Here is an 18,152-nt window from a genome sequence, read left to right on the forward strand (position 1 = left end):
TTGATAGACACGAACATTTCCTCCATTTTGCGTTGGTGCAGCAACCCACGTCAATGTACTTGAGCCAAGTGCCATCTAATATTTCCATTGTGTTGTCAATTGCTTGCTGTTGCCGTGTCTGTGTTTCTTCCCCCACACTGTTACCACCCACGCTCACCATTTACTACTCTCTGTTACTATAGTATCTTTCACCATCACAAGGAACGAATTTGCTACTTTACCAACTCCATATCTCACACTCAAACACCACCTTTCAAAATGAATCAGATGCTGCACTGCTAGTGATCTATCACTTTTACTACTGACTACTTGTGCAGTGTGCGTGTGTTCGTGATTAGTGTGCAATTTTTTTTAGATATACTAGTTTTCAAATCTAACCTTTATAGTAAGAGAAATTCCAATGATTTGAGAATATCAAAATGTTTAGTACAACAAATTGATCAGAGAAACGTAGCTTCAAGGAGTTGGTGATGGATTTGAAATAGTATAGTAAATTACAATATTTAAACGGATAAAATAAAATAAGTAAATTCAATGGTAGCCTATGTATTCTCCACACTACACCACAATTTTAATTGAATGTGAGCCTTGAGAGAGTGCATCTAATAGTTTAAATTGTTCTTAGAAAACATAACTCGTGTTGGGTCATCAGAGGTACATGGATCAATGTGTTACAAGTATAATTGGACAAGTCATCTTAACTCAAAATTTTAATATAGAGAAATTATATTTGTACAACTTTTAGAATTTTCTCTCTCATACTCATATTATATTCTTACTTTCTCTCTTCTTTTTTCTCTCTCCATTGTTTTTGACCAATGAAAATAGAGAAAATGAAGGTTGTCAAAAAAGTTGTACCAAATGATTATTCAAATATCATTGCTCTTTAATATAATAGGTTTATTAGTGTTCTCACTCATATCATTTACTATATAGTACTCCCTTCGGTCTTATTTACAAGAAAAAGTTGACTTTTTAAATACATTGAATAATATATGTATCTAATCAAAAACTTAAACCAAATACATAAATTATTTAATGTATCTAAAAATTAAATTACTTTTTGTAAATAGAGTCGGAATGAGTATTCGTCATCTTAACTCTTTCTTCCAAGGCAACGAGATAGATGAAATGACAATGTAGTCGATTTATTTAGAACAAAACCGATGTTTTATGGAAAATAACAAAAACGAAGAGACATCACAATTCACACCAACACAACTAGACATTGGCAGAGATTCAGTATAACAGCAGGCATAGCTGCAACGTAGGATCACCTAATTGACGAATATAAGCCACCACTCTTGTTTTCATTCTTTTTCATGTTTTTTTTTTCCTTCCTAATCTAATCTACTCTATTTTATATACAATATATCAGATCATCAATTATATATATTGCAGCTATTGAGTTTCTAATCCTAGACTGTTTAGATTATTTGTCACGTTTTAGCACCTGTTCTATTAATTTTGCTGGAAACAGATGGAAATAGATGTTGGGTGGGGTCTGTCCCTCAACAAATCTATCCATCTTTATGTAAGGATTTCCCTCTTTATCAATGAAATACCTTGGTTTATGTCAAAAAAAATAATATATTATATATATTTTTTGTTATCCGAAAAATAATTATTTATGATCATTACTTGAGTAATTTTTCAAATAGCTAGAATTTTTATGTAGAAAAAACTCAAGGTTCATTTTAAAAAAATAATATTGTTAATTTTCAAAATTTGATTTTCAAGAAAAAAAAATGGAATAACTATTCCTATTATTTCCCTTCAAAAAATAAAATTTCTACCACCATCCCTATTTTTCCCTTCAAAATAAGTCTTCGGTCTAAATTTTAAAAATAAAGAATTGCATATAATTTATATTTATATTTCAAACTAAATCATGTTCTCTTCTTTAATTAGGAGATGTCAAATGGATAGATAATTTGAATTTAAATCGTGTTCACTTCTTTAATTAGGAGAAGTCAAACCGATAGATAATTTGAATTAAAATCCATATATAAAAATAAACCTATTTTAATTGATTTATTTATTTAAACTTAAATCCCGTGAATTTTTCTTAAAGTTTAATTAAATGTTTGTAAAAATATTTAACAAGAAAATAATTCGATCTTTTTTTACTAATAAATATATAGGATGAGTGGATGGTGTTCCGGTCTAAAACAAGGAAGACCTTTGGACGAAAAATTATGCAATTTTTTATGTGATTTAAAGACTTACTCTTACTCATGTTTCAAAATAAATAACTAAAAAATAATATTAGAAACCAGGTGATTGGGTGTAGACTCAAGGTTAATGAATTCAAGTCCATGGTAAATTATTTGAGAGAGTTCGAGTTCAAATTCCGATTGAAATAATATTTAATTCTGAGTGTTAACTTTCGTCTCCTTTAATTTTTCGATTATAACAATCTAGTATATTTTGTATATTATCATGAGTTTGTCGAAATCATGATGATTTTGTAAAACTACATAGTGTAATTTTTACAAAACAAGTGGTTTACGACAAACTTATGTGATATTATGTTATATTTGGTTTTGTCTTGACAAAAAATTAATTTTAAATAGATTGATTCTATAAATTGATATTAGAATAATAGTGAATTAAAGGTAAAATAATTTATATTTAGATGCATTTATATAAAAGTGAGTTAACAATAAATTTGCTTTCTAACTTTAAATAGGATCAATTCAACAAAGTGAGCACCCAATCATGTCTCAATCAATTCTAGACAATCAATTTTAGCACCTATGTGAAATCAAAATACACTGCTAGGTAACATGATCAAAATTCAAAAAGCTAAAGCCTCTCTTTTATGCCAAGTTTCTTTATATTTTTGAATTGTTGTTAAAATATACAAAAGCACAAGAAGCATGGACAACCATCGCTCTCACATACCAAACCGATTCATATTACGTGACCAAATTTATTGCTTTGTCGCGTTGATTGTTTCTTGGTATTGTTCAAAAGTAGCAAAAAGTACATACTCTTGTATTATTGTCATTATGCTTTTTCAAACTTGGTTTATTGAATGACAAAGAAAGAACATGAACCAAAGAAACACCCAACTCTTTCTTTCTTGTGCTTTTCTCTTCTTTTTATGCTCGATGCTTTACTCACTGCAAAAGTGAGAACACCCATTTGAATGCACACAACAGAGAAAGCTAGAAACTGACAGAATGAGGGGTCCTCTGTAGGAACTTTTCTTTCTTGCTCACCAGGCAAATCATCTCTTTTTGATCTCTCTCCAATTCAATGCAACCAAAGATGTAAAATTCATTCATTCATGATTTCATTCAATTCAATTTCATTATCCATCTTTGACTGTATGTACAGTTATTTGCCCCCACCACCATGGTCAAATTTGAATCCCTCCCACTCCACATGCATTCACATTTTTCTATTCCCTATACCCTTCTCCAAAACCATTACAAAAAGTAATAAAAAAATATCTTATCACATGCCATATGATGCATAGCATGTACAAGTACAACAACTATTGTTGACAATCTCTCCCTCTAACATAAAACAAAACATCCTTGCCATGTCCCCCACCTCATTCCATTTCCAAAGGCTATGAGAAAAATTTAGCCACCAATAATAATAAGCAAGGCTTCCTTTCCTTTCCAAACTTGGAATTAAATGTTAACAGCAACATTTTTTGTTTGAGCTTTTTTAAATCAACAATGTCTGCAACACCAGCTCATAAATTCTGATGCTAGTTAAGGTGTCCCCATGCCAAAGTTGGTCCAGGCTCAATTCTCATATTGCCTCTCTCTCCAACCATGTTATTTGTCCTCCACAAAGATTCTGTGTATGAAATCCCTAAACCTTTTGGAATATAGCTTGGGATCAACGGCTGAGATGGATGTGGGGTCCACTTGTAGTGACTTGTATGCATGCTCTAGCTTTTTGCTAATATCATAATCTTGGAGAATGTCAATGATGCCAAAATAAAGGATTACATCAGAGATCTCACCACTACTCTCTGAAGGGGTAGATTTGCTACTTCCAGTTTGCTGCTGATCCAATCCAGCTTTACAAACTCTCTCCGCTCTTGCTGGCATGTTAATTCCCAGCCGGATTAGAGGTCCCCTGGTATATCAAGATTCATAATTCAAATCAAATATTAAATATATGCATAATTAGGATGTAAACTCACATAAGATAGAGAGCCCAAGAGAAACGGATTGCTAAAATTTATGACTTAAAATACAGTTTAGAATTTAGCATTTTTAACAAACACTAATGTATATCAGAAAAAAATGTCAATATGTAATTGGCACACAAATGTATCTCCTAAGCCTGAAGTCCTACCAACCACCATTGCTCTATCAATATCATTGTCAACTAACAAATAGCTTTACAGAGAAGGTTCTGCTCAAACGACCACTCCGTCATTTGTTGTCAAAAAAACTTACTATAACATTGGCCATGACAAATCAAGTCATTGTGGTCCATCTCAACAAACAGGAGCATATGTCACTTCTAAATCACAGATAGAGAGGACTGGAGAATGCTAATTCATCTGCCATTGCTTTATTTTTACATGACTAGTGGTTCATATCCCTCTATGCTATTTGCATGCGCATGGACCAATATTGCTAGTTTAGGGTGGAAGCATATTGCTTCTATTTGTATTATGGCGGGTCCAGATAGACTAAAGCTCAAGAACATGGCACATGCATAAAAGTAAAAGAAATGAACCGGTGGATGAAAGCAGAAGAGACAAACTGCTATATCCTAAATGAATAATCTTTTCATAAAATGTAGCAACAAAAAATGGTCCATGTCCCATGAATCCACATTCCCATAAGTGACTTTGATTTCTAGAACAAATCAACAAATGATGGGTTGGAATTCACATAACAGCTTAAGCTAATAGTAGAACCGCACCAGCATTTCTAAATCCTCAAACCTTATCTCTTTGGGACTAAATATGGAAAATTCAAAGAAAGACAATCTTAACAGTTATTTTTTATAATTTCATAAGGATTTATTCATCATGTTTGAAACAACAAAAACAATCAGATACAATGATAAAGTGAAGAGCGCATACCGGCCTATGGGTATCCATCTCATGTCCTGTGTGTCATCATTTTGCATGTCTCTCTTGCCTGCAAAAACCATAATCCCACAAATCTTTTAACCCTTGGATCCAACAAATTCACATGAAAGGAAACATGGAACTAGGAGGAAGCAAGAAGACACATACCTGAAATCAATTCATTAGGCGAACTTTTCATTTCATCCGATGAGTAATCATCACGAAAATGAAGGCCAATGAGAAAACTGTAGTCCATTATTCCCTCTGCTTCCAGGAACTCACAGTCTCTATCAAGTTGCCTGAGCAAAAATCATTACAAAAGACCAACTCTAAGAACATCATAAAAATGCTAAAAGTGAAAAAAACTTTCCACAAGGACGTAAATTTTGTACCATTTTAGCTCTTGAAACCAAGACTGCTCCAGGCGAAAGGCAAAACTAAGGTCAAGGTCTTTAAGAGTAGTAGTCTCATCAATCTCCTTACGGAGTTTATCGGTTGTCCGACCATGAGATGAACCTTTGAGGTCAAATCGCTTATGAATTCGATACTCCGAACAAAACACATTGCCCATTACAATAAATCGAGTCTGTTTTTCCATAGCAATACAAGTATTCGTTTATATTATTACAAGCATTCATATAGTACATCAGTTCAGTGCAAAATTTAAATTAGGTAGTCCATACCTTTTGTCCTCCAATAGGTTTGACACAATGAACTCCTAGGAATTTCGTAACCAACGAGTTCTTGTACTGAGAAACATGTTGATAGTAACTAGGAAGCATCCTGATGAGCACCTGACATGGCCACCAACTAATCAATGAAACAGAGGAAAAAAGCATGGTGACCAAAAGCTGTGATTGAAATTTCACCTTGCTCAATATAGGTTTTATACTTTTCTCATCAAACATAATGCTTTTTCAAGTCTAGTAATTAATTAGGACTAACCTTGACTTCAGACTTCTTCAAGGTTTTGATAACAAATCGGTCATCTTGAGTAAGGTAAAAGAAGCTTCCACTTTTTCCAGGAGAAGACATTTCCCTCAATGTATCATTGCCACAAATAGCAAGCATGTAATCCGCAGGATCGATAGCAAATAATTCCCTCAGATGCCTAAATACCCAACAAAGAAACAAACAACCACCCACCAAAATACAAACATCATTAATACACACACAACATCAATTAAACAATCAACATAAGAAAATTGATGCAGAAATTATTTCCACCTGAACACCACAGGGCAGTAGTCTTTCCATCTAAAATCCACCGATTGATGCGGAGGCGTAAACTTAGAACCTTCTGGAGGAAACCTTGTCCAGAATTTCTCCTTTGGATCAAAATCTCCCGACCTAAGCTCTCGAGGCACCGAAGCATGCTTCCCAACACAATATCTAAAACAAAAAACAAAACCACAATCTCATTAAAAACGCCAAACACACAAAAATAAACCTAAACCAAATCCAAATCCAAATCCAAAACTAACAATGTAGATAACACAAAAACAACACACCTAATACCCAATTGAAGATTAAGAATCAAATCATAGTTCTTATGTCCCTTACAAACAGTATAACCCGGTTTCTTAACATCTCCATCAATCGAATAATAACAAGGACTCTTCTGTGAATGTCCATACCCTACAACACCATTCTCCGATTCACTTCCATCTCTATAAAACATACAAGCTTCGACATTATCAACAATATCACAAGTAATATCACCAGCTTCCCCATCAAGCTCCCAAATACAAATCCTAGGAAAAACCACACTCTTAGAACCATCATCCACACTCACAGAAACCCTCTTATTCTCATCATTACCCCAATTCCCGGACGAAACACTCCCATCCCGCCACGTAAAAACACCTTTCCCTTTAGGAACACCATTCTCCCAACAACCGACATAACGATTCCCATTCTTCCAAATCAAAACACCATTACCACATATAGCACCACATTTCCACTCACCAACATACTCATTACCATTCCTCCACATATACCTCCCTTCCCCATCTTGCAAATTGCACCTCCACCATCCCTCATACACATCACCATTAGCATAACATTTCTCACCAAACCCATGTTTCCTATCAGAAACCCACTCACCTTTATAAGTATCACCTTCCACACCAACAAAAGTACCAGAACCTTCCATAGCCCCTGAAATAAAATCACCTTCATAAGTTGCTCCTGATGGCCATGAGAATTTCCCTTTCCCCCATGCTTTTCCTTTCTTCCATTCTCCTTCATACATGCATCCATCTTTCCATACGTATTTACCTTTGCCGTGTGGTGTGTTTCCTGATAAACTTCCGCTGTATACGTCGCCGTTTGGGAGGTGTTTTTCTACTGGCGTTGGTGACACGCGCCGTGTTCGCGGTGGTCGACGACATGGTGATGATGATGATACTATTACTACTTCCATTTCTTCGTTTTTCTTTGCATTTGTGTTATGGTGTTGTAACTCTGAAATAGTAGTTAATAATGTTTCTTGCATATTTAGGTGAAAATAATAATTATTATAGTATAATCCTAAGATGTAGTAAATGATAACATTGCTGCTAAAGTTTGAAGGAGTAGAGGAGGAGGAGGACTGTTGTTCTTACTTTACTTTACTTTGATTTAATTGAATTTATTATGGCTATGGTTTTTTGGAGATGAGTATGTATTTGTAGTATTAGAGACATTTTTGGGTAGTAGTAGTAGTAGTAGTGAGGTGGTGTAGTACTAATTCCACGTGAATTTTGGTACTAGCTATAGAGGGTAGTGGAAGTGGTTGGGACCTAAAATTTTGGTGTGTGTGTGTGTGAGTGATCTAATGCTAATGGAATGGATTCATTGGGATCTATGCGAGTGTGTGTGCGCTTTATTGGACCTACAGCTACCTAGATATTTTATTTTTCTTTTCTTTTCTTTTTCTAGGTTGCAGGCATTTTCTGTTTTGCTATGTATGCATATGCAAGTCAAACCGCCAAAAACCCAACAATTCTAATTTTATGTATGATGATCAATTGTCAAGCTTGATATTATTATTATTATTATTGTTGTTAGATAGTTGGCATCACGTATAATCATTGATGTGTTAACTTAAACTGGTGATGGAGTGATGGGATTGTAATTTGTATGGTGCTCTATCAATTTTTAATTTTCAGTTTTTCACTATCACGAAATGTGTGCATTTGCAAATAAAAATGAAATGTTTAATGGATACTTGGATAGGTACGTGCAAGAATTTGATTAATTTAGTTGAATGGGTCATTAATTTAGTCTATGATAAAAATTAGGGTTAATATTTTAATTTAATGAATTACAATTTTGATCTTAAATTAAATTAATCATATTTTTAAATCTATTTGGGATCTTGGATTGTGTTTTTTTTTTTAAGGTATTAAATTCAATTCTTTTAAATGTCATTGATCAAATGTCATGCGTGCTAACCAAAAAGAATTTTCATGTATAATTGTTTGCAAATTACACCAAAACATTATTCTTTTTTAAAAGGAAAATTTAAATTAGTGGAGACATATTCATATTCATGTAAGGTCCCAAAACAACCCTTATTGAATATTTACGATGGAATGGAATTAATTTATAACTAAGACTAGAACACAAGCTTGTGTGTGAATGGAAAGCTTTAATAACCATTTCTGTCAACGAAATTGGTACATCATACAAAATTGTGTTACCTTCAACAACTAAATTGGCCCAAGTTTGAATCCTTTCTCAACAACTGTTTTCTTTTTTTAAGGAAGTTATACTTTGATTATTGGAGAAAAGTGTAGTGTGTGTCACATACTCACATGACATTTGATTACATTGGTCAATATGATCTGGAATAACTGTCGGCCGAAAAAAATAAAAAGTATGGCCTTCCCATCCGTGAACCAATTTTTCATCATTTTATTGAAATTTTCTCAAACCCCTTTTGCATTATGAAAAGCCTCTAATACTTCAAATTGGGAATTATTTGGATTAGCTAACCGATATGATTATGATAATTCTAACATCGTATACTAAATTTAAATAAATTTTAGGACTTTGCCCCTTTAGATTGACCTATTGAAGGTGTAAAATGCAATTTTTTGAGACTTTTTACACATCTAGATTGAAAAATCTGGTGTAAAAAAATATTCATTTCAAAATTTTCATAATTTTTTACACCTTCGAATCAGCCGATCCAAAATAAAATGTTCACTTCAAATTTTAAGACTTTTTACATTTACAGATTGGTCATTCCAAATGTATAAAAATTATGAAAATTTTACACTTCTCATAATTGCCCAAGAAATTTGATGCATCCATAATTTTCGGACCATAATATAAAGTCGGCTAAATTAATCAAATGGTCCCTCAACTAATTCTCAGTTTTCATTTTAGTCTCATAAGTCTTAAAATCATCAATCGGGTCCCTCAATTTCTGAAACAAAATTCAAAAACGTCATTTCCGTCAAATAAGTAACTGTGCCGTTTTTTGATTTGATTTTAACCGTTCGATTGAATATCCATTGTATCTATAGTGAACCGTCAGCATCTAATTTTTTTATTTTTCATCATCCTCTCTCTTCTTCTTCTTCCTCCTCAATCTATATCAACATTATTGTAATATATATATTAACAATTTTTTTGATAGGGGATATATACATATATATCTATACTAAAACAAAATTAATAAAAAAACAAAGGTTTAGAGCTTCTTGTCTTGTCTCGCATGCAGCTCCTTCTTTTCTCATAAAAATCACCACCGCCGCTCACCCTATTCTCGGCGTCGCTTTGACCACCACGTGCACCGATCGGAAAAAGTAAGACCATTTTCTTTATCCTCTCGACGAGGGCTTTCCATTGGTCCAATTAATTTCACAAAAGGAACGGCTTTTTGGTCGACCCTTTTCTTCCTCCGCCGCGGTAAGGGGCTTTCCGGCCACCATACTTTGTCTTTCTACTTCTGGTTTAGATTTGAAGTGGATGCCTACTTTCAAGAGATGAAGATTTGTATGGTGCAGATCTACACCGCGTTAATTGGAAAGCATTTTTCGGAGGATCTTGATTTAGAGGGTTTGGCTCTAACTTGACCTTCTACTCTTACTTCCAGTATTTGTTCTTAAATGTCTCATTAATGGATTAATGGTGGTTGAAATTTGTTTCGAGAGTTTTGATTTTTTTTTTTTATGTTTCTGGATTTTCTGCAAAATGGGGAAGATGGTGATGGTGTTGATTGCCTTTGATGGTTAGAGAAAGAGATGGAAGAAGAAGAAGAAGAGTTTGTAGAAAGGGGTTTGAATTTTGATTGTTGCTGTTGTTGAATTTCATTAACAACAACAGCAACGCTATCCATTCCTTTTATTTCTTAAAAAAAAAAAAATCCCGATGAGTATTTGAATTTATGGTGTTTGATTTGGGGGTTTTGGTACATATAAGGATTGATTTGAAGAAGATGAATGATGTTAATATAAAGAAGATGGACATAGTATAAAAGTGAAGATTTTGATTTCGTGAGTTATGGAAAAAAAAATATGAAGATGATGAAGAAGAGTGAGGATGAAGATGAAGAAGGAGAGAATTAATTAGTTGTTGTTGACTCACTGTAAGATAAAATAGACACGCGTAATCCAATAGTTATCCTTTTAAATAAAAGATCAAACGGTTTAAATTAAAAAATTAATAGGATCTATGGTAGACCAACATTGTTTGTGTTTCACTTTAGACATTTCAAGTTAAAGTTAATGGTCAGGATCTTTTTGAATAACGGAGCAAAAGTTGAGGGACTCGATTGATTATTTTAAGATTTATGGGACCAAAATAAAAACTGAAAATTAGTTGAGGGACCATTTAATTAATTTAGCCTATAAAATCTCATAACCCAATAACCAAAATTTTTCAACAACAACGCCAAAAAATAAAACAGGAAAATGTTGTGTTTTCAATAAATAGAAACCCTTCTGTACTTTTGTTACAATGTGTCAACATATATGTTCATACAAATTCAACTGCATCAGAAACTCCCCTATTAGTTGAGCATCTCATAGGAAAAAAAAAAAAAAAAAATACTTACTTTATTGAGAACAAACATTGCATTCTCTACATGCATCTATACACATCAAACCTTTAATCAAAATATTTTCTTTAATGCTCAAATAAGTATTAATGATGACAAGAATGTCTATGAATATCTAATCAATCACTGAGAATTCATGGAGTTAAGTTAGATTCTTGATCAGGATCAGCAGAAAATTGACCAAAAATATCAGGACTAGATTCCCATTTTCCCTTTTCTCTAGTCTCCCAATATCCACCAACATAACGATAACTATTACTCCCTTCTTCTTTGGCAAACCACCTTGGTTTCCAACCTTTCTCTTGCATCTTTCGTGCCTGCAAATTATTGTATCATACTTTTATTAATGGATGTGGACATATTAACCAACATCATGAATTAATTTTCAAATGTAAGGATTGTATATATGTACACCTGTCGTTGTCTTTGTTCCAACCGCAATTTCTCAGAATTTGCCATTTCATATTCTCCATTCTCCAAACATCTTTGATCAGGCCTTAGCCTTGAATCTGTTGGTGGCAACTTCTCCTGTTTGCAATCCAAACAAACGTTAGCACATAAAATATTTTTTATATGGTAAGCTCAGTATAAAAAAGTTTCCTGAATAAAATTACCTTAAGACCAGGTGTGATTTCATTTAGTGTAATAGCAAATTCTGTTAGGTTATATCTTGTTTTTTGCTCTGGTATTTCGTTTTGCTTCCACAACATATGTCCTTTTGATGAGGCATTGGACCCTTTTCCTTTTCCAGCTCCAATTATGTAATGCAAGCTCTCATCCCACTTTCCAAATAGAGTGGCCATTGTTTTTCCTTTCTTATCTTCCACTGTGCCGTGAACCTACAACAAAACTTAAAATTACATATCACATAATCTTATAAATATGTAGTGTATTTTCAAATATCATTATATATGTACCATATATAAAAAAAAGTAACAAGTGGTGCACCTTATAGCATAAAAACATACATAGATGTTTTATGATTTCAAGGGAACCATCTCAAAAATATGAAGTAATAATATTAATAAGTTATAAGAAATTGGTACCTGGTGAGGATTTCTATCAATGATTGATTGCTCCTTGAATTTTATTTTGCATGAATACTCACTGTTACCCTCCATCCGCATTGTACCATAATGGTCACAGTACAATTTTCCTAAAATGAGGTTGTAAATGGATGTTGTTACCTGATAATGGACGATTAATTAGTTAGCTAATCAGACCACTCACAATGGAAGGAATTTAGCTCCATAAGCTTTTACGTGATAGGAGAAAAGAAAAATGGAGTAAATCAAATAAGCACTCTCTCTTTAAAAGTTACTTTGTAAAAGTTATATATAATATTGTATTTTAATGTAAAACTTTTATTTTTGAGATCTTTAACATCTTCTCCAAGTGAACAAGTTAGCAACACCTTTAAAAAAAATTAAAAAATTATAAATAAATAACGTGTACGTGTGAAACTCACTTAGATACTCAAAAGTGAATTATCTCCATTTTTATACATTTATATACGCCTCATGTGAAGAAAAATTATACCTTACTCCAATAGAAAACTTCTCCATCATCAAACTCCACGGTCAAAATACCAATAGGATCAAGTTGAATTGAGCGACCCCAAAATTTGTTTTTTAAATTACTATCCCCCCAAAATTTCCAGCCTTGACCCTCACAATGACATGCTACAACCATAGGGTGATGACTCACCTATATTAGAATGAATAGCTTAAGTATTTCACTTTCAACCAACAATATTGTGATAAATATGGTCAATTTAAATTAAGGGACAAAATTGATGATAAATATGGTTGCGGTCCTTTTAAAATTGGAGACCTTCTAGTCTCTATTAGTACACGTTTTTAGTTTTCTCCTTTAATTCTTTTTTTTTTTAAAAAAAAAAAAAACCTTTAGATATCAACAATTTATGTGTTGGATCAATTCATAAATATGTTTGTTATGTCTTCAATTTGACCCCTGCTAGTAGAGGCTTGGAATTAGTCTTTGAGATTAGTTGATCCCTCGGACCGAATACTCATTTTTTATTTTTAGAAAAAATAAAAACAATGTGTTGCATGGACTAAAATATTGATGATGGTTCTTCTGATTTCATGGACTAACATTACATGATACACGATTATACCTTCTCAGAGATAAAGCGTACACCTTTATCTGGATAATCTGCCTCATATGTTTCACCCAATAATGGATTAAATGGTTTGCAAGTTCTACCACTAGTGTTTGCATACCCTGAAACTGCAAATGCAGCCACATATAATATCCTCATTAGACGGTCACCCTGTGCACATATATATGTGATTTATTTAGTACAAACAATGAAACTTCCTAATATATAATATAATTTACAAAAATTAGTGAGCTATATTTTAACTATTGCATTGTAAATGTTTTACAAATACTCAAAACTAACCTTTTTCCCGCATTCATACGCCTGATCTAGAAGGTGGGAGTATTCCAAATCTTCAAAACATTTCTGTAATGAAGAGATTGGTTCATTGAAGTAAACTGGAAGACAAACTTTTGTAAGATCTTTTCCAATATTGTCTTTTATTATTGACCATAAACTAATTCCAGTTTCTTTCCCAACTGGATCAGGCAACTTCTTTCGCCGATCGATATGAGGATAGTTAGATCCAATAGTTGGATTACTGGATGTCTCCTCAGATTCATTACTTCTAATAGAACTTGTTGTTAGAATTTCATATGTATCGAAGAATGCATCATTCTCATCTTCGGAGTTATCATCATTTCTATCTTGCTCATCAGAATATTCACTTCCACTCCCATCTGCACTCCCATCTAAATAGTAAAATTATGAATGAATTAGAAGAGTTCTAGACAGTGTTACAAAATTACTTCCTCCCTCCATATTTAAAAAGTATGGAATATTTATCTCTCTAAACATACCACTATCTTCTTCATGTGTTGATAGATAAGACTCCCCTTCATCCTTGAATTGTCTTTGGTCTTCAACAAGCGTGTTCTCCAAGTCAACCTTTTCTGTCTAGAATAACCAAATTTATTCATTACACAGTTTCAAATATTATAAACTATATATATATATATATATATATATATATAGAAATATAGAATACATACTAGTTATTTTGTGTCACTACCTCTAAATTACGGAGTGTGTCAGTGAGTAACAATTGTTTCTGCTTTAGGGCAACAATATAAGTGTGCAACTGGAATAACTCAGCTCTCATAATGTCTTCACATTCACGAATAGCAATCTCATTTACACCCTCTTGCAAAAGTCGTTGCCTCAACTTGTCTGTGGAAATCACAACCGAAACTGAAGGAGATGTGATCTCTGCAGTGGTTGGTAATCGAGGATACATGTTCTTCGCTGCCATCATTGCCTCCATCCACATTGTTCTGTCTTCTTTGCTTTCTGCCCTTAAATGGAACCTCTTCTTTGTCCCCGTGCATATACAAAATCTCCTTTCATCTGACTTGTTCTCGCGTACAGAACAAACCTACCTCATCCATGCATTAATACAATCAATTTTATCTTTATTAAAATCACTAATAATTACAATTAGTCTCTCATTCACTATAACAAATACACTTTTGTAGATACTATAACAAATGATGGTACGTAGTTATGAATATTTTAAGTTAAAAACTATCCAAAAAAACATCTAAGAAATGCATCTAACTTATATCAATTAAAATAGTGAGATACCATGAGATGGATTTCACTGACGGGTTTCCGGTGGCGGGAAGGACAATGTCGGTTGCTAGCGATACGACGGATGGACTCATCGCCAATAACTTTGGATCTTTGTTCAACGTCACGATTAAGAATGAGCTTATTGGAACCATGAATTTTATAATAAGAGAGAACACCGTCATGGAGGACGAACCACCTCGGTCGCCATCCACGACCGTAGTTAACCCACTTATACAAGATACCAGATATTCCATTACCAACAATATCATTAAGCATGAGTTCACGTGAGGTGCTTTGACGTGCCAATCTAGCAGAGGCAGATCGTTGAACCACCCTATTTGATGAGGAGGTTCGACCATGACGGTTGCAGGTAGAGAGGGAACGGAAGGGAGTGGAGGCCTTGTGGGGGTTCTTTGATGATGAACCGGGTTCATCGTCATTTTGAGCTTTGCGAAAGGATTGCATGGTAAGAATATTTGGTAATGTGATGTGATGAGAATTTGCAAAAGTAGTTTTTTTGCTTAGAATGTTTTGTGTTTTGTTGTTGTGATTGGGGGAGCGTTCTTAGCGGTGAAACCATGCAATAGTGGCTCGTAGTGAAATTCGCTGTATTTTAGTTTCTATCAATATCAATCAATATGTGATTTTCCTTTTGTTTATGATTAAGATAAGATTTCTTAATATAAAAACGATTTACATAAGATTCACCAATCCAGTTAATTTAGCTTTACTATAAAACAATGTATTTAGTGGATTAAAAAAAGTTGATAGAAAGCGTATTTATTAAAGGTAATTTCTACGGTATACTCAACAAAATTGAGTATAATGTTTAATTCTTTTTACATTAAAATATCTCATGAAACAATTTTTAAAACGTTATCCTAATGCATGTGTATAAACTTGTGTTGTTTTAGGGATAATTCATTAAAAAAAAATAAAAATGCTTTGGGGATAAGAACACTGCGGTTGTAGTAGTATAGCTGGGGAGTGGTATTAGTGAAAGAGTTGGTCCTTTATAAAAAATAAAAAAAATAAAAAGAGTAAGAGAATGCGATATACGAATTTTTCTAAGATCCTCTCTAAAAGTAAAACCATCTCCAATTGAAAACTTTTGCCTAAAAACAAAAATTTGAAGATTTTTGCCTAATTAGCTACTTTCATTGGAAAATAAATAAGATGTAAGGCTTTGTATAAGCTCTCTTTCTCATTAATTAATTGCATTCTTTATTCGAGTAATCGAGTTCTTTCATCATATTTCAAATAAAAAGTTAACATATGAATTTAATAAAAAATAGTGTGATTTTTTAGGTTTGTTTATTAGACATTAAAATTTAAAATGAAATGAATATGTGATATGTATAATGAAGAACTACTTAAACCCCGTGTTAATGTAACCAAAAATAAAAACTTGTGAAATGAATATGTGATATGTATAATGAAGAACTACTAACCGCTAATTTTTAATTGGTTTATTTTATGTTTTTATTATCAAATTGAACTGGTGAATACATTCATACTTCACAGTTTTTTTTTTTTTTTTGAAGGAATACTTCACGGTTTCTGTTCCTGTAGCATTCCATCATTCCTAGTTATGAGTACTGATTTCATATTTTAGATATATTAGAAAAAATTGATAATGTAATTAATGTATACATTTTCTACATATTAAGTTTTGTTTGGTAAAAGAGTGCAGATAGCTAATAGCAGATAATTTGCTAAAAAAAAAAAAAAGCTAATAAAGCCCCGTTTGGATAAACAGCTTATATAGATGCTTATAGCATTAGAACTTATAATATTAGAGCTTACATCATAAACTCTTATACTTGATAAGCTATTTATGTTTGGATATGTACACTAAAAAGTACTTATATAAATTGAAGTGTTTAGATGTGACATTATATAAGCAATTATCGAAATTTTAAATATTTTTAATTTAACAAAAAAATCAAAGAATTGAACCACAATTATCAAGATTTTTTTTTATGAAATTAATCAAGGCGTAAAAAAACAATATTATAATATATATATATATATTAGTGTACAGTTTGTTACAAAAAAAAAAAAGATAAGTTAAGTTTGTTTTTTTTATTCAGTTTCATTTTGTTACGTAACAAAAAAAAAAAAATCTTACTTTAGTAAGATAAGTATATAGCAATTTTGTTACTACTGCAAAAGATAACTAAAATTATAATTAAAATATTCCTTCAAAAAAAGTTATAATTAAAATATATGTTTTGAAAAAGTGGATCCAGAGAGAATCGAATGAGGTTACATAAATTCTTAAGCTCCTTGTTAAGCCGGAAGGTAAGCTGAAAATTTAGGCTTATTAAAATATGGCATAAGCAGCTTATGAAACTATGATAAGCTGTTTTTATTTATTTACCCAAACACCTTCAAAAAGGCTTATGCAAGTAGATAAGTCCACATAAGCTCAAAATAAGCCAATCCAAACAGGGTCTAAACCTATTATGAAATGAATTACGATTATAGTGGATCAATATTTTTTTTTGGTAGAACACAAACACGCGTGAATACATATATTTTTTTTAAGATTTGTCTAACATGTAAAATATTGTACATATTAAAATAACTAATAGCAGTAATTTTTTGAAAAACAACAATTATATATGCAAAAAAATTATATTTAATATTAAATATGCAAGTTCCAATATAAAATTTTTATTTTAAACTTTTTAACACGTGCAAATATACACATGATAAATCCGTGTTCAGGAATTTGAATCAAAACTCATTATTCCTAACCCTATTTAAACTAAATATTTACACTTTGATACAAAAAACTAAATATTTACACTTAAATCAACAACTTTTCACATAATGAAGCATGGTGATACTTCTATTGTGAAGCATAATTTTGCTAAAATCCACGAACATGGAACTGCATGTAAATTTTTATTTGAACAACTAACATTTTCATTCACCCTTTTTCTTAACAAAATTTTCACCCAATTGATTCATGGTTTGTAATAAGTGGAAAAATTCATACATTGTTTGGATCTAGAACTAAGAACCTTGCAGAAAGTTGTGCTATTGAAGTGAAAAATAGAAGCTTTGTGTTTGAGAAAAGAGTGATACCTATCAAAGCTTATGTGATTGAAACTTTGGATAGAATTGATTCTAAAAGAATTGATTTTGATAGAATTGATTCCCACATATAATTGATTTTGAGATAATGAATTTATGTTTGGATACAATAATGTAAAATTGATTAAACGGAATGGATGTTGTTTGGATAGTTTGATCAAAATTGATTTTGAATGTATAATTACTAAAATGGACATAGCTAAATACAAATGAATGGACATAGTTAAATGTTTTTTTTTATT

The 18,152-nt window shown here is 32.2% G+C and overlaps 2 protein-coding genes across 2 annotated transcripts; both read right to left on the bottom strand.

Annotated features, from left to right (window-relative positions):
• Positions 1-2,919: 2,919 nt before the first annotated feature.
• On the bottom strand, positions 2,920-7,890 carry LOC25489878 (phosphatidylinositol 4-phosphate 5-kinase 1). Its single transcript, XM_013606161.3, has 8 exons — positions 6,568-7,890; positions 6,284-6,448; positions 6,002-6,167; positions 5,740-5,850; positions 5,449-5,642; positions 5,225-5,355; positions 5,069-5,126; positions 2,920-4,104 (listed from the first exon to the last, which is right to left on the bottom strand). Exons 1-8 carry the CDS (start codon positions 7,551-7,553, stop codon positions 3,798-3,800), a joined length of 2,118 nt encoding a protein of 705 aa, XP_013461615.1. The 5' UTR covers positions 7,554-7,890; the 3' UTR covers positions 2,920-3,797.
• Positions 7,891-10,895: 3,005 nt separating this feature from the next.
• On the bottom strand, positions 10,896-15,270 carry LOC25489879 (oxysterol-binding protein-related protein 1C). The gene is made up of 10 exons (XM_013606162.3): positions 14,818-15,270; positions 14,246-14,608; positions 14,034-14,130; positions 13,537-13,913; positions 13,249-13,404; positions 12,648-12,815; positions 12,155-12,295; positions 11,723-11,947; positions 11,523-11,636; positions 10,896-11,425 (listed from the first exon to the last, which is right to left on the bottom strand). Exons 1-10 carry the CDS (start codon positions 15,268-15,270, stop codon positions 11,243-11,245), a joined length of 2,277 nt encoding a protein of 758 aa, XP_013461616.1. The 3' UTR covers positions 10,896-11,242.
• Positions 15,271-18,152: the final 2,882 nt, after the last annotated feature.

Source organism: Medicago truncatula, chromosome 3 (genome assembly GCF_003473485.1).
Source record: "Medicago truncatula cultivar Jemalong A17 chromosome 3, MtrunA17r5.0-ANR, whole genome shotgun sequence".
Classification (NCBI taxonomy): domain Eukaryota; kingdom Viridiplantae; phylum Streptophyta; class Magnoliopsida; order Fabales; family Fabaceae; genus Medicago; species Medicago truncatula.

Excerpts from the sequence above, each read along its gene's own strand:
- LOC25489879 (XM_013606162.3), bottom strand. The coding sequence starts at position 15,270 with ATGCAATCCTTTCGCAAAGCTCAAAATGACGATGAACCCGGTTCATCA. Across the intron at positions 13,914-14,033 it reads AACACATGAAGAAGATAGTG|ATGGGAGTGGAAGTGAATAT; the intron begins GTATGTTTAGAG and ends ATGGGAGTGCAG. Across the intron at positions 11,948-12,154 it reads TTGATAGAAATCCTCACCAG|GTTCACGGCACAGTGGAAGA; the intron begins GTACCAATTTCT and ends GTTTTGTTGTAG.
- LOC25489878 (XM_013606161.3), bottom strand. The coding sequence starts at position 7,553 with ATGCAAGAAACATTATTAACTACTATTTCAGAGTTACAACACCATAAC. Across the intron at positions 6,168-6,283 it reads TACTGCCCTGTGGTGTTCAG|GCATCTGAGGGAATTATTTG; the intron begins GTGGAAATAATT and ends TTGGGTATTTAG. Across the intron at positions 5,643-5,739 it reads AACCTATTGGAGGACAAAAG|ACTCGATTTATTGTAATGGG; the intron begins GTATGGACTACC and ends ATGGAAAAACAG.